This window comes from Xiphias gladius, chromosome 22 (genome assembly GCF_016859285.1).
Source record: "Xiphias gladius isolate SHS-SW01 ecotype Sanya breed wild chromosome 22, ASM1685928v1, whole genome shotgun sequence".
Classification (NCBI taxonomy): Eukaryota; Metazoa; Chordata; class Actinopteri; order Istiophoriformes; family Xiphiidae; genus Xiphias; species Xiphias gladius.
In genome coordinates, this window is record NC_053421.1 from 14065825 (window position 1) to 14087277 (window position 21453).

At 39.8% G+C, this 21453-nt stretch overlaps 1 protein-coding gene across 3 annotated transcripts in view; it reads right to left on the reverse strand.

The window, feature by feature from the left end:
* Nucleotides 1-21453, reverse strand: part of ptprub (protein tyrosine phosphatase receptor type Ub) — a 159005-nt gene that overhangs the window by 104360 nt on the left and 33192 nt on the right. For 2 of the 3 annotated variants that reach the window (XM_040117793.1, XM_040117792.1), the window contains exon 2: nucleotides 6499-6630. In XM_040117793.1, the coding sequence (XP_039973727.1) occupies nucleotides 6499-6630 (132 nt within the window). Of the gene's footprint in view, nucleotides 1-6498; nucleotides 6631-8553; nucleotides 8635-21453 lie in introns of those variants that run through there. The other variant, XM_040117794.1, reaches the window with a different exon arrangement.

A 21453-nucleotide genomic window follows, 5' to 3' on the forward strand; every position in this document is an offset into this window, starting at 1 on the left:
CCATGACTTTAAGCTCCATACAGTCTATTTGCTCGCCCTTTCAGGTTCTCAGTCATTTTTTTCAAAAAGACAGCTCAGGCTTTCTGAAAACTATGTACATCAGCTATTGTCCTATGAAACAGAACTGAAGTACAGCTTAATGATTAATCATTATAATACTGAAACTCCAGTTTGAAAGAGTGAAGTTTTTAAATCACAAGAGCCACACAGGATCGCTTAACTAGGATGGCACTCAGTAGAGCACATACCTCCGCCATGGCCAAATATTGACTGAAATGTTGAAAAATGCCCTGTCTTGCAATGTTAAGGAGGTGATAAAAAAATTTCTGGACCTGTCCCTTTAACCAGATCTGCACCAAATTGTGATGGGTGCTTCCCTTGGCCATGCCCCATCCCCTCCACAAAGTTTGGTGCAAATCGGTTCAGTAATCCTGCTAACAAACAAACAAACAAACCAACAAGCAGACAGGAGTGAAAACATAACTAACATATGTTATGAACACAACAGTGCCTCAGACAGCTGTAGTAAGTTAAATTTTAAGCCAGTTACTGTTGATTTCACTGGTTATAGCGTGTCCTGTTGCCAGTTCATTTACTCAGTTGTAGCTGATTAAGGGCAATTCTGTGACTTCACAAAATATACACAAAATCTCAACTTTTTCCTTTTTTCTTTTGTAGAAAAAGAAACAAAAAGCAAGCTCTTGGTTTTTGTTCATAAAACTACAAAAAAAAGAGGGAAGCCATTTTTTTCAATCAAGAATATATGTATTAGCTAGCAGCTATCTCGGCAATTGTTGAGTATAATTGACAACTGGTGAACAGACCTGTCGAAACTCAGTTAAACTTCATCATATCATTTTAAGCTTAACACCTTAGAAACCTTTAAACCGGGAGCACCAGGATTAAGGGTGAAGCAGCTCATACTCTAAGTCTGTCTGTCTGAAGCTAACATTAACGTTAGCTTAAGAAGTTTCCACTAAATACCTGAATGCCTGCCTCTAAAGCAATAACAAGTCCTCCAATCTAAACGATCAAATAGGTTGTTTGTCCCTATCCGACCCACAGGAGCATCTCCTGAATTAGCGCCTCTACGGCGGCAAGAGATATACCACAGATAAACTCTTGCAAGTCAAGGTTGAAAATAAATATCTAACCCGTTTATGGTAAATGTTTACTTAGGTTTAGGCACGAAAACAACTTGGTTAGGTTTAGTGAAAAGACTGTGGTTTGGGTTAAAACAAGTTCTTTGTTAAGGTTGGAAGACCTGTGTTGTCATGGTTACAATAATAAAAATGTGGTTGAGGTTATGGAACAGTCGCAGTTAAAAGAAACAATGTTGACTATTGGAAACAACAGGAAATTAACAGTGGTCTCCCGTGTTAAACTCCAATGGTTTTCCCATCCACCCCGAGTTTGTCGCTATATAACAACATCACCTTACTTCATACTTACTAAGTCCACTAGAGGGCTTTGTCACTTGAACATAAATTTGTCGTTTTTGGGGGATTTCCTGAAAAAAAAACTGATGCTGTCACACACGACCACGAGATATCGCTTAATAATAAAATGTAACAATGGGTTGTAATGAGCTGCTTGCACAAGCAACCTATGGGGGCGATTTTTAATGGGAGGACAGTCTCCAATACATTAATAATTTGTCTGTGTTTCTATAGAAAACTAGGCAAGTTTTTTTACACAGAGGCTTACTTTTGTCTTACTGACTGGTATAAAAACTAGCACTCACGATTGCAATATTGTTCAGAAAAATGGCAATTAGACATTTTCCTCAAATCATTTGCAGAGGTTCCAACTATTAAAACACAACATATAGACACACCATGTTATAATACATTGTACTGCAACCATTTTAGCAATTCAATAAATAATCAATATAAAACATTTTTTAAATTTTAAATTTTTCCTAAAATAAAATAAAGTATCTGCAGGATACCTAGTTGATTTACTATCAACAATTTTCTCTACAAGTCAAACAGCAAAATTACAGGTTATTATAAAGTATATTATCTGTCCAAAAATGCACTGAGTTGTAACAGCAAAACTACCTGAATTTTTAATCAACAATAAATGGAGGCCTTTTAAATGGGATGATATGGACTGTGTATATATGCTTCCAGAGGGTAAAGGTGGAGGAGGGCAGAGTAATAGAGAATTAAACCAGTGAGGATGGCTGGTCAGCTCCGATAACAACATCTCTCCTACAGCAGATGTATCTGTCTCCTCGCTCTGCCTCATCCTTTCGCAGACCCAGGTGAATCTCCGGTCACTGTCAATGACACACACACACACACACACACACACACACACACACACACACACACACACACACACACACACACACACGCTAAAGTGCAGCTGGTCAGTGGTGTGTCGCGGGCCAGGTTGATAGGTGACGGATAGTAAAGGCCAGAAGATATGACATTGTTCTCCATAGCCGACTGGTAGAGGATACTGGAGATACAGATGGAGGATTGTCAGTGTGTTTTATTGTATGGATTAGCTCTGTTAAGGTCATTACACTGAGTCTGCTGCTACAGTATGTGCCAATTGACCAGGTTCTGACCCCATGACAATGCTTAAAGCCATGCTCCATGTAAGTCTTAACCTTCCTTATACCTGAGGTGCCATCCAACACTAGAGTCCATCCAAAATGTCCGAGGGTATTTATGTAAGGATCTATTCTGTGCAGCTAATAAAACAACCAGTTAATTGACTCTGTAGCTTGTTGCAGTGTATTGTACAAATACACACATGGAGCTGGATTCTAGTGTGCTGCAGGACCTATTTTTAAAAGTTACCTTCACTGTATATATGCCACTGGACAGCACAGCAGACGTTAACAAAAACAGACAGGGAGAGAGAGGGATTTGCAAAATTAGCATGCAACACATGGTAAAAAAAAAAAAAAAAAGCAGTAGCATATTTCAACACTATTTCAGTGCTGTCAGAGAATTTCTGTATGACTCAGCTGGAAACTCAAGCCTTAATTTTTGCACATCCAACAGACACTGTACGGCTGCTGAGTTGGAACACTGAGTGAGGGTTGCGTGCTCAGTAGCACTTCAACAAGAACAAACACCTTGCAGAACAGAGGGTTGAATCTGGAACCATTCAGTCTCTAATATCCAACTCAAAGGACACTTGAAATCCATCCTTAGATAGATTATCAGGTTGTGATATTCAAGGAATTTTGGAATGATATGAACTAATTTATTTATTCAGTGTAGCCATTATGGTCAGTCTAACTTCAGTTTGTGTTTTCCTATAGATGCTTTTCTACCAAAAGTTCTGAACTGTCCAGGAAATTTCCCAGGGGTAAAAGTTCCCCCAGCACAAGAGCCACTTTTGCCCCTCACATCATTTGTACAAGCCATGTCTTCCTCTGCAAAAATGGACAACAAAGCTTGGACTTTGTCATCGATCCATCGGTCATAAAATCTCTTGGGCTGTCCTGATTATTGTCAGCCACAAGCTGCAAGAAAAACAGCATGTTTGCAGCTGCAGATTTTGAAAAAAGACAACAGGTGTAAAACAATGCTGCGCAAAACACTAGTATACTTGACCACACAGCGATGTTCAGTGCTTTCCCCTGGAACCGTTATAAGAGCTCAGGAACCTTGCCTGAAAAACAACTCTATGTTGTTGCTTCCTTGTATGTGAAAATTGAAAAAAATCACTAACAGCACTGTCATTTTTTTCTGTTATCAGACTAATTTGCTTACATTTCACAGTTCCACAGATACAGTGGAAACACAAACAGGACTGCCCAAGAGGAACTTTTAATTCCTTCATTTAATCCCTATGGCTTCTTACTACCTGGAACTATTTGGTGAAAAGAGGCTGCTGTATAAATGTTGCCAGGGAGTTCATTTTTCTTGTCAAGAATGCAATAAGAGTGCTGTGTCCTGTGGTTAAAATGACACTGAGCCATTGAAGTGGTTGTTGTATTCTGCAAACTTTCAGCAACAGATGCATGTACATGGATAGATGTAAGCTGTAGCCACACTGTTGAAGCTGCTGTCACTGTTGTTAACTCTGCCTCTTCTTTGGTACATTTCCCAATGCTTGAATCTTTTAAGATACCTATTATCTTATGATGGGCTGATAACAACCTGATATTTACGGAATATGTCTAAGAGCTGGAAAAGTTCTGCTTTCTGTCTTCATTCTAGTTTTGCTGTAAATACCCGGCCATCCTGTGTCCAACGCGTTTTTCCTGTTTGACCTGTTGTCCATAAGAATAAAATATATTACCTAACAAAGTGAACGGAGAAAGTAAGATACATTGCCATTAGCTGTTTACTGTATTTTTCCCTTAAAATGACCCTGATACACTATAATGGATTTTTGCAACAGACCCATAACTTTTGAAGAAAATGCCTTTCAGAACAAAGTACAATTGACATGCAGACAGATTCTTCCTTACAAGGTCATCATCCTGCAAGCCCAACTTGTTCATTAAAACAGCAAGCGAACTAAAGATGATCAATAGCAACCAGACATTTCCAATCTAATTCAAAATAAAGTTGAATGTGACAAAAATGGCCCATTCTTATTAAGATCTCACTACATTCTATCTTCTTTTTCAAGACGATTTTCTCTTTCATGGGAACGGTAGTCTCTAATTTCTCCTGGGAGCCACAAGCTGCTGCTATCTCAGCTGTGTTTACTAATCTTCCCTCAACACCAATTTTTCAGCCCCACAAAGTTAATACTGGTCCAATGTAAATAGCCTTATCTCATAAACTCTTGTTATCCCCCACCTTGGCTGCCCAATGTGATACATGGTTAGAAGGGGGGATTAACTCAGAGAGAAGGGGGGAAAAAAAAAAAAGAGAAAAACATTTCCTGTTCCAGTATCTGCAATAAGATTATCCACCATAAATAACACAGTGAAAATGTCAAAGTGTACCTAATGAAGGAACACTCCTGTCACCATACAATCACACGAATCACACGAAGAACACGAGTAATACACTGCTTCTAGTGTGGGCTGAAGGGTGAGCAGATAATAAATGCAACTGAATTTGTCTCCTGGTACGTAGAATTGATCAATCGAGAGTTGATGCTCGAAGACTCTCATGCCTCATCCTGTGCATTACAGTACCTACCTCATTCCACCTGTGCAAGTCTGTTCCACTGAAAGCGGTGGATCGATGTAAATGCCATGACAGTAAGTTTTAATTAAACCCAAAGGGAATAGTATTAATTATCCCATCACCTGCCGTGAATTGGCTGATGGCTGATGGCTGATTCTCACTTGAATGCTGATGATAAAGAGGTGAATGAGGTGTGGTTTAAGAGTTTAGGGTTCAATTTGGGATATATCAAATTCCGAATTCTACTTGGATAAATGTCTGCAAACAAAAAGGAATTTTGGTGCTATAAATCAAAATCACAAGTACGCAGCTTTTAAAAATAACAGCATTTATCTCTGCAGAAAATATTTGACGATTTCCAAGGGCTACTCGAGTCAATATTTTCCAAAAGGCTGGCATATTCACTGTGGCCTACAATTATTTCTTTTTAAACGATCTACAGTGTCTGACTGTATCCTACCTTGTCGTTTTTACATCTGGTCCTCTTAGCTTATCTGTCTTTTTATCTTCCACTGAACTGTCTCTTTTGATATCAAATGATGTCAGTTCTTTCTTTCAGGCTTTTAAAATTGCTTAGCTTTGAAAGTGTTAGTTCTCTATCTCCCTCTCATGTGAAATGAACAATTATATTAATGTTTTTTTTCATGGACTGGTTGAATTCTCGTTCCCATATCATAAATTGATTGATTGGTTAAAGGGAAGTCAGCTCCTTAATCACACTGCAAGTTTCCACTGTAGAAGTAGTTCAGGAGAGAGCCCACTGCTGCCACTGATATTTCTGCTGAGAAGCTGAAACAGCACTCTTCTCTTTGTCAGATCCCTGTAGGTATTTGTTAATGCAGAGATGGAAGAGCGCCTTATAAACTATGCATGCCATCTCCCTCTGGCAACCACCAGTAGAGAGGATGATGGCAGGAAAATGCTGGTTTCCATTAGTCCTCTGAGGCTGGTTAACATAAAATTATCCTTGGGGTTAGCAGGAAGCAGATAAAACTTGGGTGAGTGCTTCATTAAAGCTGATGCATAATGGACGCTGGACATCTACAAAGGCTGATTTACACACAGTCACACTTTCCTGATATGTCGGCCAAAATGATACAAACAAAAGTCCATCTATTTCCCCAGACTTTAGGATAATTTAAAAAGAAACAGAAGCAGACACAAACTCCTCATATCTCTCAAAAAATAGCTTCTGTTCTTGTGCCCCATGAATTCTTACTTGATGTGTTTCAGTGTAAGATTTGAAGCAAGCCAAGCTCCTGGTCAGCTCTGTCTGATCAAAGATCTGCATGCCAACAGACATCTAACAACACAAAATGGCTGCAGCTTGAAAAAGCAGTCAAGTACAAGCTATAGAACTGTGGGAGAGAGGACCACTCACCCCGCAGGAGGTCAGAGCTGGCGTAAGGTGAACTGTACGTCCGAAACAACAGCCAGTCAAAGTCATCCTCCTCCCCCTGGGTGAAGTCGCACAGATTGGGGTCCGAATCCTCTTCAAACGTGCAGCCAGCAGCTGGAAAAAAGTGACACATAAAAACTATTGCCATCACTGACAGACACAACATTTTGGTTTCACAGTTCAGTTTTAAGAAGATAGATATAAAATCAGACAACTTTTATTAAAGCTTAATCTGTCATTTTATTTTATTTTTTATTTTCATTCAAATTGCTCATTTTCTCTAACCACAAGTCCAAAACTCAGATGTATTCAGTTTACTATCATAGAAGACTAAGAAAACCAGCTCTTTCAAAATAATCCAATTTTTTGCAGCCAGCCACAATGAAATTTGCAATGCAGCCACACAGATCATTTCTCTACCCTTTAAGGCCAAAGCAGTGACCTGTGTTTTCTATTGATGTGAACATGTTTACAAAACTGCCCGACTTTGCGCTGCTGATCTCAACTACAGGTCTGAAGCTGCTCAGCCTTGGTATGAACTGCACAAGAGTTACTGTAATAATTTATGGATTAATATAGTAACCCTAGAGCAGACATTGATGGCAACTTGTGGCCCTCTTAGACAAAATATTCCACTCCTTGCAAAGATGTTTCAATATAAATGTAAAACATGAGGTGTTGCACTAAAATTTCACAAAGTGACCAAAGCAGACTGCATGCACCAACCACCAACATTGGAAACTCAACAATATTAACATGTAGAATTACACACAATCTGCAGCTTTTGGTAGTGTCAGCAGTGATCAGGTATTAACAGTACCTGTGTCCATCAGCCTGGTTTGAATGGTCAAACGCAGGCTGAATGCCAGTTTGTTCTGTCGTGTCATATACAGGAGTTTGTGTGTTAAAATGTACAAAATGTAATGTGTTCGCATGTGCGCAAATTCTCTCAAACCAACAGCAAATCAAGCAATGAGCAATAATTACGTGAGACTCCCACAAAAGAACATAAACCCTGGTGAAAGCAATAATTGCCCCTGTATTTGAGGAGAATTACCCCTACCATAAAACATTCACAAACAAGACTACATATCCCACAGCCTATTCACAAAGGCATATACAAATAGTAATAACATTTGGAGAGAGCAGGCACCCTGGGCAATGTATTGATAATCATAATACCTCAAAACCTACTATTCCATTTGCCAAAAAAGCTAATTTTTTCAAATTATATTTAATAGCTATGGCTTTAATGGCCCTTGGGTCCTGAATAATGTGCTTCAGTCGTTGCTCTGTGCATCTGTTGCCATATTTCACATTAGTCCATCGGTGTGAGAATTACAGTCTAGCAGTGGGCAGTTTGAACAGCCCGGTCATAAGTCCAGAGCCTGTGGCAGGAATAATTGAAGCAGGACAGCACGAAACACGAAATGCTAATGATAGGAATAACCATAAGCAGGTTCTGAAGGTGACCCCTGTGCTCTACAGCTTTATTGCTACTTATTCTTTTCTCTAATATCCCATTAAAGAAATGGTCTCAATATGACATGCTGCAGACAAAAACACAGCTGGCCTTACTGTAGTGACGATTCATAATTCTCATGTTTACTAGTGATGTATCAGATAGCCAAAGCTTTCAGTCATTAACGGGTTACTGTGATTCTTGGAGTGGTTTGTTATGTTACAGGATAAATAGGGGACATAAGAAATATTCTTTTATAGGGCTGAGTATTGTTTGAAATTTTTTTTATATCAATGCCAATAAAATACCTGGGTTTTGGTACTACTAACAAAACAATCCTTTTTTAAAAATACCTTAGTTTGAGAAACATGTTTTAACAAAATTAATAATTTACATCAAGCTGTTCAATCATTTGGTGTTAAATATTTTCTTAAAACAAGCGGGTGAACTTTCTGTAAATAAACAACAGTTAAAAATGAGCAAAAATTCCCAATTTCCTGATTTAAGTCAATAAATATGCGATTTAAAAACAAGACTAAGGGGCACCCTGGTGGGCTACGGTTTAAGGCACTGACCGTGAACCGCAACGTTCCCGGTTTGCATCTGATCCTTGCTGCAAGTTGTTTCCCATCTCTCTCTCCCCTCATTTCCTGTCAGCTTTCTTCTGGTAAGATTCTAATAAAGGCATAAAATGCCCCAAAACATACTTTAAGAAAAAAATAGTCTAAAGCCACATTCACTGAGCTACATGCTAATATTAGCCAACATACTTAAAATGGTATAATGCTGACAGCAGGTGATATTTACCATGGTCAACATCTTCGTGTGGCATGTTAGCATGCTAACACTTGCTAATTAGCACCATAGACAAAGTAAACGTGAGGAAATGGCATTAGCTTTACAGATATTTGCTCAGAAAAACCAAAGTATTGGACACATTTTTGAACCAATGATGGTGTTAGTCTAATAGTTGTCAAGACATTCCACTAGAGGCCAAAAAATGTCAACCTGCTGGTTCACAAGAGAAAAGTTAGGGGCTCACCAAAGTCATTTGTCTGAAACAAAGAAGTGGGCTAACTTACCGACCAAGCACCACTGCATCCCTACAGCCACGTGTAACAAAAACTCGCCTACACTAAGAACCTAACTTTCAGTGCTAACTGCCAATATTGTTTCCTATGCTGGATGCTACAAGCACATTTCAGTTAGCACTAAGAACAGTATCGAGGTTCAACACAGCCTTACTCTTTAATACCACAGAAAATGAGTTGTTGCTCTTTGAATTAAAAGGTTACCATCCGTACAAGGCGTTGAACCTTCTTCGGATGGTGTATGCGCTGCGGTGCAAACACACCCAGTGGGCCTTTGCCTACAGCTGACCTGTTACGTCACTCTTGCACCTCCAGTGATTATACGATAAGACAAGAGTACATCTACCATCATGTAAGCTCAGTTCATTGGGTGATAGCAGCAGCCAACCAGCAGGGGAGGGAGTGTGGGTGTCTCCCTCAAGGTTTGATTTATTGCCCTGTGGTGGGCTGTTACTGCACAGGTCTGCTGCTGAGGCCAGGGGTTAATTGTCCCGCACTGGGGTCTATTTCTAATAGAACAGCCGAAGATATGGGACCTGACACATCCAAACGCTGGCACTATATTATTCCCTGCTGCTTCAGTAAATGAAGTCTGCAGACTCCTCCCTATACAAAAGTCTCATCATGCAGAAGAAGGAAGCCGGGGATCTGAGGCCGGTGCTGCCCGAGAATGTCATATCCTCAGAACGCACCAGGAAAGATCCAGCTCATCAATCATGACAAACACTCTCCCCCCTCCGCTCCTCCAGGAGCACCAATGAGTGTGGGGGTGTCAGCATTCATTTTTTACCTGAATAATTACAGAATAATTTAGTGCAATGACCAGTGCAAAGTCAAGAAACTGCCAGGATTTTGTGGCTGAGGTTAATGCATGTTTCACAGTTTGTTCTGTTGTTAATGCTGTTAGCTGATATAAATCAACCTCCATTTTGAATATATAGCTTTATATGTTCATTTGATAACAAGTTTAATTTTTACTGTAAATGTAAGTAATTCATATCACTACTTTGTCCTTAATGCAAATCATTGAGCTTGTATCATTAAAATGCTTATGTGACTGCACTTGTCTGATCTTCTAGCCAGGCTTGCAAGCATTTGTATGAAGGTAGGTCTACAGGAAGAACAAGCTGTGTCACGTCCTGGGATCAAAATGGTAGAACAGATGAATAATTTTTTTTTTTTTTTTTTAAAAACAAACAAGCCAGGAAGCGTTGGTTTATTAACAGAAAACATGTTGAAACAGCTCAGCAGTGCTAGATCCACCTGCTGTGGTCCCCTGCATGCAGTACAGCACAGCACCATTAGGAGGAATGCATAAGAGTGTACAAAGTGGAGATGATGATGAGGGTGGTGATTTACAGACTCGAGTGGAAGAGATTTTTGCCACTCTGTTTAACACTTATCTCGGTGTTTACTGTGAATTTAAACTTAATCTTGAGAGCACCGACACAGGTCGCCCCGTAAATAAATCCATACATAACCACTCTGACTTTTCGCAAACCAGAATAACTTCAGATTTACACTGTGGAAACGATGAGCCACGCTCTGTCAGAGGATGGATGCAGTAGCTCCTCTCTGATTCCAAGGACATAAAAATAAAGGTGGCAGCTTGTTTACCAGACACTCCAATTTGCCGCCAGATTCGTGGGGATGCGTAAAAATGGTCCCCGGTTTTATGTGCGCAGTTTATCAAGACTGTGAATCTCTCTCTGCTCATATCAGTTGTTAGCGTCACATGTAGTCCTTCATGTTAGATTTGGTTCTCCCCGTCTGCTTACTTGTTTAATCCCCTGCCTTGCTATCTAATTAGAGTGTTGGCTATGCACAGTGAATAATGTCGGAGTCTCTGTTTATCCTCTTTATTTGCATATGTTTTTAAGCATAAGGACACAGGTCTAAGCTTATTTTAGGTGCTAATACTCAACACAACTTTCCACTTGAATAAATTAAAAACAGCAAAACAGGGAGGGGATGAAATCAAAGAGGTGGCTGAGCCTTACCACATAGTATCACCAAGAGTTAAGGTGTTGTTTTTTTTTAATTAGAGCTTTAGTCAAGACCCCCTAAATGAAGAGTGGTAAGCCATCAAAGTGCAACCTAAAAATGTACACGTTTTTCTTTTCTAATATTTCAAAGCAAAATAATGATCTTTTATCAAATACAGAAAGCAATCCTTTGATCTGACACGCAGCAGTTAATCTTTAAACTGGCTACTAGAAGATTCAGTACAGTGAGTGAGCAGAATAAAACAGCACAGTCCAACACCACAGAGCAGTGCTTGTACAGATTGTAAATTAGTAGTACTTGTTTGGGGACCAAATTGTCATATCAGCCATTTACAGAGGTTGTGAGGAAGCTGGTGTAGATCAGCTGCTGTGCTGTAATTTGTAGGGAGGTACAGTGTGAAAGCTCTGGGAACATTGACAACAGCTCACTGGGGCAACTTGACCGTTGTCAGCCGAGTCCTTCGTGGTGCCTTCAAATAAAGAAGCAGCACAATCAGGAAAGTGCTGTTATTTAGTTTAAATGAGGTTGTTACATCCTACTTTACTTTAGTGTTTCTCGTTAACTGTAGCTTGATCAGCTGATTGGCAGGCACCTCTGCTGCCTTGTGGACTAAGCCTAAACAGGCAGGTCCATTGTTCAGCTCACTCTCTCTCTACCGTGCTGCAGCAGCACCTTGGTGGTCTTCGCTATATGCTTTTCATCATTTATTCATTTATTTCTGCCAGTCATAACATAATAATGGGGGCTCGTCCAGGATCAATGACCAATGATTGAACGGATTCTGCACATAAAGGTGTCAGCCTTTAGAGGATCTTTCTGGCTACTTTCAAGCAAGACCTTATTTACCTTGATTTCCCTGTAGAGTTTCATGTACTGTAGCTCTAAGTCACAACATGCACTAAAAAGTACCTGCTGCAAAAAATTTCCACAAATTCTGCTGCTTACCACCAGTACTGTGATGTGAATCTTTTCCCCAGTCAGCAGCTTTGAACTACATGTAGCATGTGAGACTTTTAAGAGTAACAGGGGTATTCGCGCAGTCTAACTCATGCTAGGTAACATATCTGTTAATTTTACATATGCAAGTTTTCACGCAATAACAAGAATGTTCCGCTTTTTTTCCGCCATTGTCATAGGTAGCACTAAATCCATAATGTCCCCATGCAGCAGACTGAAACAATGTTGGCGGATCCTCTAACTGTACTTTGTCTTGTCCACTGGCAATTCCGAAGACTGACTGACAGCTGCACTCGACAGTTCATCTGTGCCAACTGAGAAGTTTCACTCTGTTATTGGTGCGAGGCATTTTTTCCCCAATAACATTATTTGAAAGTTATTTCTGTACACGCCTCATAGCCTAATTCAAATGAACTGAACTGATGCATACGTCCCCTGAACTGTTACTAGTGAACTGAACGGGTCAAATTTTTTTACTTGCTCCGTTCTACCCCTAGTTTTAATACACACCCCCAGTGGAAACCAGCTGCACAGCCAGAACAAAACTTAATTAAGCCAACATGAAAGTGAATAATTCCTTCTGAAAATATCAAACTATTCTTTTATCACGATACAAATTAAATGAAAAATAACTGCAGTTACGTTTATCTAATTTTCCCTGAAATTCTTAGAATTTTTCACAACCAACCAGTGTTTGGCATTGTGCATGAGACGTTCACATCCAGTCTCAGAGGAAAATAAAAAAAATCAGACACAGTGCAGAAAAGCAACAGTGATAAAAAACACAGCTGGGTAGTCATGTGGCCCTGGAAATAAAGTCCTCCAGTCCTTACTGTCTGAGACTGATCAAAACTAAGTGAAAACACAGCTAATTTCAAGACACAGACCAAAACACTTAAAACCAAGCCTCTCATTTACAACAAAAACAGTAAAAGCTGATGTGTGAGCTCCAAGAAGCCATTCACAACCTTGCTTTAATGTCAACTCCAAGCCTCTGCCCTTAATTATCTGGCAGTCAGGATGGATAATGAACACCAGAACCTGTGAAGTCAGCTGGGAAATGCAGCGTGATGATGAGGCGCGAATGCTTGTCATATCATCATCAACAAATGGGAGCCGAACCATACTGGGAAGACAGCCCATACCTGAGAGCGCTTCCACTCCATGCAGAAAGCCTCATCTGTGTCTGGGGTGACTGAGTGTCTGGCTGGTGGGGATCCAGGTGGGAATAGGTGAGTAATACTGAGGGTAGTTAGGAGGAGGAGAGTGCTTGATTTGCATTGCAGTGAGCCTGGCCTGATGCATCAGCAGGAGACAGGTATATTTATTCTCTACAGAGGCTCTCCTCCCCAGCACTCCCCTGGCTGCCTCTGAAAGCCATCCATCGCTGCACCTGAATACGCAATGAAATCATCTCTCTGCCTCCCCGGGCATTAATAACTCAACCCTGGTGGCTGGATGGGCCCGGTCACACGCAGAGGGCCAAGAAACAGATTGAGAGAAGAAAGGATTGGAGATGGTGAACAGGTACAGCAGAAGTGCTGAGCTTCAGGGTAGACTACACTTAAATATGCTGAAGAAAATAAGGGACTGTATGAAAATTACTGGGGTGGGGAGGGGGGTTTAACCTTATTGTTCACTTTAAAAAAAAAAAAAAAAAAAAGACTCTTCCCTGCATTATTAATATTTTCTTTGGCAACACCCTACCACTAATATCCACTAATATCTACCACTAATATCTTTAATATATATCTAGTGTTAAAAAGAGCTAATACTGGCCACTAAATTGGCCAGGCCAATATATTGCCTGATATTAGCTTATTGCAGATATATCGGTAAAAGTAACAAGAAATTGCAGGACAGAAATGCCAAACTAGCTTTGAGGTAGTGTAGGAATTTACATAGTTTGTCCACCAGAGAGCAACGACAAGTTGATTTTTACACTTTAAAATTCATCACTCAATACGTATCTTGTTCACAATTCTTTAATAAAGCAAATCTAGGGGATCCATATAAAGATGTTTTTCGGTGTTGTGTGTCTAAGTTTTTAAAAGTCACTATCAGTGGATATGTTGCTATTGGTTTTTTTTAAACTTTTAATTTCACGGTATTGGCTTCAAAAATACAGGGTTGGTCAGGCTATAATGGTGTACTCTAATTTTAACCTTAATTTTTTCACACAGCACCCAAATCAAACAATATCAGTCTAATTAGCAGTCTCCAAAATTAAGGAAAACACAACAAATGAAGCATCTTGTTTACTGAGTATTCCAGCAATTCTTTACTTTTGAAAAAAAAAGCTGTCACTGTCACTTTATATGACACATTTAACATTTTTTGACACAGATGCAAAATAAAATAAAGGTAAGAGCTATAGGCAAGGGAAAAATAGTGCTGTCTGTCACGATCCACATCCATTCTGTATCTCAAAACTGACATATTTATACTATTAGTCTCAAATTGAATATGATGAGAATAAACTCCTAATATGACAATATGAGTATATATATATATATATATATATATATATATATATACACACCCACCCACATATATACGATATATACACACACACACACACACACACACACACACACACACACACATATATATTTATTTATTTTAAATCAAAAAGAGGATTTTGTTTGCAGCATATATATACACACATGCTGCACACAAAATCCTTTTCTGAAATAAAATAAAATCTAACTCAGGGATGAGAAGAAAACACACAGCCCTTCCCCTTCTCTGACCTCCCTTCCCACCCCAGATAATAATTTTTTATACCATACCTTCAATTCAATGAAGGGAAGTTACACAATTTGAGAACATTTTCCCTTTTCTTTGTTCTGAGAGCTGTATTCATGCTGAATCTTGAGATACAAGTCAGCTGCAATTCATCTTGAAATTAATTTTGCCTTTACTTTAAAAGACTGGTACACCATTTTCTTCTCAATGGTGGGTTGATGATAAAAGTATCTCAGATGTCAGAAGAATAAGAGTTAATAGTAATGTTATTCTTTCAATATCAGCCCTCTCTGTGTTACTCTGAGGACAAGACAAAAAAAAAAAATCAAGGATGCTAAGACAAAAGCAATCTGAGCTTGTTGTCTCCTGTTTCTCTTTCTCTGAGAAGAAAAAGAAAACATCAATTATTCTACTTCCCAGTTCCTGTGGGTTTAGGGTAGGAGGTAGGAAAAATCTAAATTCAAACTGCTGATAAGGAGTTACTTTTAATTATAGTTTTTTTTCCCCCAAAATGTTGGTCTATTTCGAGCTGATGTCTTTTTTCAAGTAGGGTTGGGTTGCTGTGCCACTCATTTCCACTTTGCATTCCTCTTCACCTCCATAGAAAACATGTGGGACACAAGTGGATCGTGACAGTGAAGCCAAATTGAAAGGCCCGTACAACAAATCAGTTTAATTAGCAGGGGAAAATCTCTCATGACTGGTGACTCGCTTTTCAACATCTGTTTCATTTTACGCTCTAGCTTGATGAATGCCCCTTTTATATTTGAGAGACATAGATGTTGGGAGACTTTGTAAAGAAACTAATTTGCAAATGTAAGCGTGTCTGGATGATATAGTGAAGAAGGTCCTTGACATAGTGATGTACCATAAGACACATTTTTAGCCAGCGAGGGGCTGGGACACAATTGCAACGGGGGGGGGTTATTAAATTTTGTGCACATGCAATGAGATTTGAAATTTTTCAATTGGCCAGAAACTGCCTTGTTTTAATTCTGCTTAACCGATTAATTAATTATTTGATCAACTGATTAAATGTTTAAGTAAATGCTAAACATTTGCTGATCTTAGCCTCCAAAGTGTGAGGACTTGCTGCCTCTCTTGTATATTATCTTAGTATACCGAATTATTTTGGGCCAGTTAATTGATCAGTCACTCTACAGAAAATTATTCAGCATCTATTTTGGTAATTGATTAATCATGTCAGGGATTTTTCAAACAAAAGTGCCAAACAATGTCTGACTTCAGCTTCTAAAACATTAAAATTGTTTGGCTTTTTTTTGTCATATATGATGATCAATTGAATATCTTTGGGTTTTGCATTGATGGTCAGATAAAAGAAGAAATCTGGAGATGCCAGCTTGGGCTCTGGGAACCTGCGATAACAATTCCCTATTTTGAACTCTTGTTCAAAAAAAGCAATTTCAAGACCTCGTCTTGGGCTGTGGGAAACTGTGATGGTGGTCACCTTTTTATGACATTTTATAGACATATAAACACAATAATTTATACATTGGTTAAATTGCATTAGTAGCAGCCCTAGCCCTAATAGTGTATGTATATGGTAACAGAACGGATCTGAACAGTACATTTCAAGGTCACCTCTATTCAATAACTGTTACTTACGAAGCTACTTAATTCACCTACAACAAGAGGGCTCCTATTGTTTCCTTTTCTTTCATCTCTTTTCTGAACCACTTATTTTATATTTAAAGATCATGTGCAAACAGCTGATTTTCCAATTGGATTTCTGTAACAGCACGTGCCAACATTATTTTTTTTACCCAGACTGTTGATGCTGCTTTAACATTTTTGAAAGTAGTATTTGAGTCAATGCCATCATTGTCATACCATGTACATGTTTTTGATATAATCCCAAATGGTTATTTTATGATTGTAAGATAACGGCTTGTTCTGTTTAGTTAGCTAGAGTAGTTTCTCAGATGAGCAAAGTGAATATTTGAGCTCAATGCATCCTGATACAAAATATTTCCTCTGAAATGACTAGAAAACATGATGCCATGCGACAGTTTTAGCGCTCATAAAAAAGGACACAAGTATCACACTATGACACACCTCACTTATGAAATAATTGATGTCGTTAATTTAAATACTAACAAGTTATGGCCTAATCATAATGATTTGGAATCCATCTTAGCATTATGAATCACATATTAGCAAACTTGCTACACTATGATGTAATTCAAATGTGCTTAAGAAGTGATTATGATGTGTCAAAAAAAACAACACATATTTAACAGTGAACATATTACTCACAAGCACGTTAGCATCTCTAAGTCCTCCGGACAAGGAGTTGCAGTGGAATATGTGCATACTGTGACTGGAAAGATAAACTACGCTGACTTGAAAATTTCCACCTGTTAACACTTCTTGTATGTTGTTGTAGCAACTGAACAGCTAAAGTAAATATCTGATTAATTCACTGACTTAACCACAACAGAGAGAGAACTGTTTCCTGGCTCGCAGATGGGTCACTCTTGTGTGATTTCTATCAAACCGCCCAGCGTGCCAGAGTTCTCTGTTATCAGCATCATACAAGCAAAGGGACAACTTAAGGGTTCATTTAAAGGTCATGAGCAACGTGTCTGGATTTAATGTCCACAATTATTTCTTGAAAACACACAATCTCCCACATTAACGGCAACTACAGATTCTTATTTCCCACCCCAACTGACCTCAGCCACTTGCACGCAACCCCTGACAAGCTGAGCCGACTCCATTTGACTGTGCATCCTAATCAAACTGCCTGTGGCTTCCCAACTCACTGGGAAGAAAAAGAAAAAAAAAACTGGTGTCTATCAAGTCGGGTAAACCACATACCCCGTAGCAGCTTCACCGCTCTGCTGCCTGTCAATTCCACTAACACAAAGGCAGCCAATTGCTGTCTCCACAACCTGCAGCCCTTCAATTCTGCTAAGCCACATATAGAATCACATGAACAGAAGGAAGTGGGAGAAGAGCAGTTCAGTGAGTATTTCCGTTCACTATGCCTTTTTTATATATTTTTTGTCTCCCGCTCTATCTCCCTCACAACCCATTGTTCCCATTATGCATGTAGCACAAGGCGTGTGCGCTCTTCCTTTCTCTTGTTCTTTCTACATTTGGCATCAATAGAGAGGAGACAAAGAGCAGATAATTTTACCCTTTTAAAAAAATAAAATGCTATTCTGCTAAGGATGTTAAAAGTACTCTAAAGTTCTGTAAAAGTTTCATCTTTTCGCTGCCTTGGGTTCCTTTCCAAAGTGTCAGGGAAATCAAAGTCAAAACCATTTAAAATTTCACTTCAAAACAAACAAAAAAAAAGCTGTACACTTTGTGAATGTGGCACAAATCTGCACATCTCACCACAAAAAGTCATCTTCCATTTTGATTAAGTCTCTACCTTTAAGCTTTGGTGAGACAAATTTGCATTTGCAGCACCAAAGGCCATGACTTACTGGCACATACATATTTTAAAGCCCCTGAGATCTTTCAATTTCATAAGTATTTATCTATAAGACTGAATATTAATGACTACAAGCAGCAATCGGATTTTAATTTGGGAAAAAAACATGCAAAGTGACTATTTATTAAGGGTTTCATAAAAACACTTATCGGCTTCAGGGTTTGATCACAATTGACTGGTGCACAGAAATACATGACATCCCCTTTTAGCCATAGCTCACTTCAAATCAGTGAGAAGAGCAAGAACAAAAATACCAAAACCTCTTATGTGAAATAAGCAAAACTGTTTAAACTGTTGGCAGAGCTGATTGACAAAACAGGTGTTCAGGGCTTTTGAGAGACAAAGCACATTAAACACGGGATCAAGTATCTGCATAACCTGTGAAAGGTTTAACAGGACCTGTTTTAACCAACAGCTAAGCTAGTCTAATGCTAAGTGACGGGGCAAACACCCCGTGTAAATCTATCACATTAATGAAAGCAAACAATCTGTATGACAGCAAATGTCAAAAACATCAAACAAAGTGCTGATTGTTGAGTCAAATAACACGCAGCTAATTAATTAGGCTCCACAATAGTCCTTTCTTGTCAGGCTGGGTAGAATTTAATTAAGACTGGTGACTCCACAGCTAGGCAGACAAGGAGCATCCTCACACTTAGGCCTGACATTTTAGAGGATTATCAGTGAAGAAAGGTAGTGCCACCTGGGCTACTGGTGCACGGGGGGGGAGCCAAGAAGTCGTTTAAATCTGCTTTAAAAAAGAAGCTGTCCAGTATTTGTGCAGGGATAGGGTCATGCTCACTGAGCTGTGCATCTTATTAGCAGAGGGAGATTGCACTGAAACCATCCCTGAGACAGGTGCTCTGTCAGTGTCGGTGTACTATACAGAGCACTATTCTACCATGACATGGCACGTACACTACTTTCTACTGCATTGCACTGCATTTTATAGATGCAAAAGTGACCATTGTGTGACTCTAAACCTGTCAGTGATGATGCAGAAGGACAAAGATCCACATGTCTACAAAATCTCAACTTACTATTACTGCCTACTGTTAAGTGTCTATTATGTAGGAGGTAGTGAATGAGCGAACAAGGGAATGATTTTTGATGTAGCTCTTAACTCCTAGGAAAGGAAAACACACCTGTGTGTCTGTCTGAAGTGACACTCAGGGAACCAGCTTCAGTTCCTGTAAAAATAGACAACCTGGTACTCCAGATGGATCAGTGCACTCAGTAACTGTCCTATGGGGCAACTTCTAAAAAACAATGCCAATCTGAATGACAACATCAACAAGCGCAGCACTGAAAACGAATGAAAGAAAAACAGAACAATCAAACGCTTTGGGGGGCATAATATCAAACTCAACAAAAGAGGCACGGTTCTCTCCTCTCCTCCCAGACTCCACCTGCTCTGCCACCCTTTCTGGGCTATCACCCAGCCGGCCGTCAATGCCCACCTGATCATCTCCCCGTATCCAGGCAGCTCTTGTGAGCACACGGTCTTTTGGCCTGCTAGGGATGTACTTCCTGGTGCAGCTGCCACCTGCCCAGTCGCGTGGTGTTCTGCATCAATCTAACTGTGGCTGAAGCCAAGTGGCCTGTCCAGTGCGTCTGAACATGATGTGCTTATAAATGCATGCCTGAGACTCTGCACGTGTGCCCCTGCTTCTGTCAGAAAGCATTGATTTATACAGTATGTGCGATATAGGCTTGCTGCTGCAGGGACACACACACTACAGACAGGCCCATAACAAAGATGGACATGTAGAGAAACGGGAATAGACATCCAGCACTCAAACATGAGGATGTACCTTCACACTCAATCCCAGGAGAGATGGCCACAGACACACCAAATGAACCTAAATCCTAACTATCCCAACTGTCCTGACCTCTCTGTTAATTCTTATCCCTTCCTCCACTCTTAAGAGATGAAGCAAGGAAGTGATTTAAGTAACCTCAAGTCTAAGAGGGTTCTGTTCAATGTCACTGCTTGCGTATGTGGCTTTTAACTGTTACTGGTTTAGTGTTCAGCCATCTGACCTGCCATGAACTGGTCCTCCTGCCCTGTAGTGTTGATGTCTGAAAGGTCCAGACTGAAAGCCTAGACTTTGTTAGTTCAGCTGGTCTTGTGGAATGTGAAAAATCACAGTTAACTTCAGTATTGGCCATCTAGCAGACCATTGATACTGCACATCAATGTGTGGTTTGAATTTTTTCGGTCATGATGACTTCCAGATCCACGAGGAGAAAAAGAATTACGTTGAATTACGTTGAAGACTTTTGGTCACGCAGTGTATTTTCAAACATAATATATTAGCGTGTGCGAGTGATTCCACCGGTCTCCTGGGGACTAATCAGTGCGTTTCTGACAGAGCGTCTGGGGTGCAGAGCACTGGCAGGGTGCGTCAGTGACGGGATTAGGACAAGACCGTGTTCCAGCCATGTTAGGCCAAGTGAAGATGGCAGAAACAAAAAGCCTTGTTAAAAGTGATTAGCCATGCTTCAGTCACAGCACTTTAAAGACAGACTCAATGCTCTCTGGGTGGAAAATACCATTTTGAACAAATCTAAATTTACATACTGTCCCTGTGGTTTGGAGTCGTATTTGTCAGATGTTACCAAACACCATGAATATCGAATTCACACCTTGAATAATTGCATGGACTAGGAAAATATTTAAGTGGCTTCTCATATAGAAAATCTACATACAGCACTTGTTAATTGAAGCAAATGCCACTGATGGTAAGGTGATAATACGGTACCATCACAAAATATGCATTAAATTTGAATTGCAATCTTTGCTATTTATGAACATTTTGCAAGTAAAAGTAGTGTGTATTCTACAGTGAGGGCTAGAGAGTGAAAGGTCCTGGGGGGTGGCACTGTTTATTGGACGTCAGCCAACCAGCAGGGGACAGTGTCTGAGGTAAGAAGAAACAGAACTGGGGGAAACAGAGAGAGGGAAAGTTGCCAAGACTCGCTGATAGAAAGGTAATAAAACTATTGGCCCATTGTGAGGGAGGTGAGGTTTGAAGAATGGTCTCAAGCTTGCCCCAGGAAGCACCTCTGTAGCTGCAGAGCGGCCACGCTCAGTGAGGCAAATTTTCCACTGAGTCATACAAAAAGGCCCGCGATGGCCTTTTGATCATACCCTTCTGTCCCTCTGCTGATCAACACCCCCCCCCCTTTAGCTCTTTCTTCCT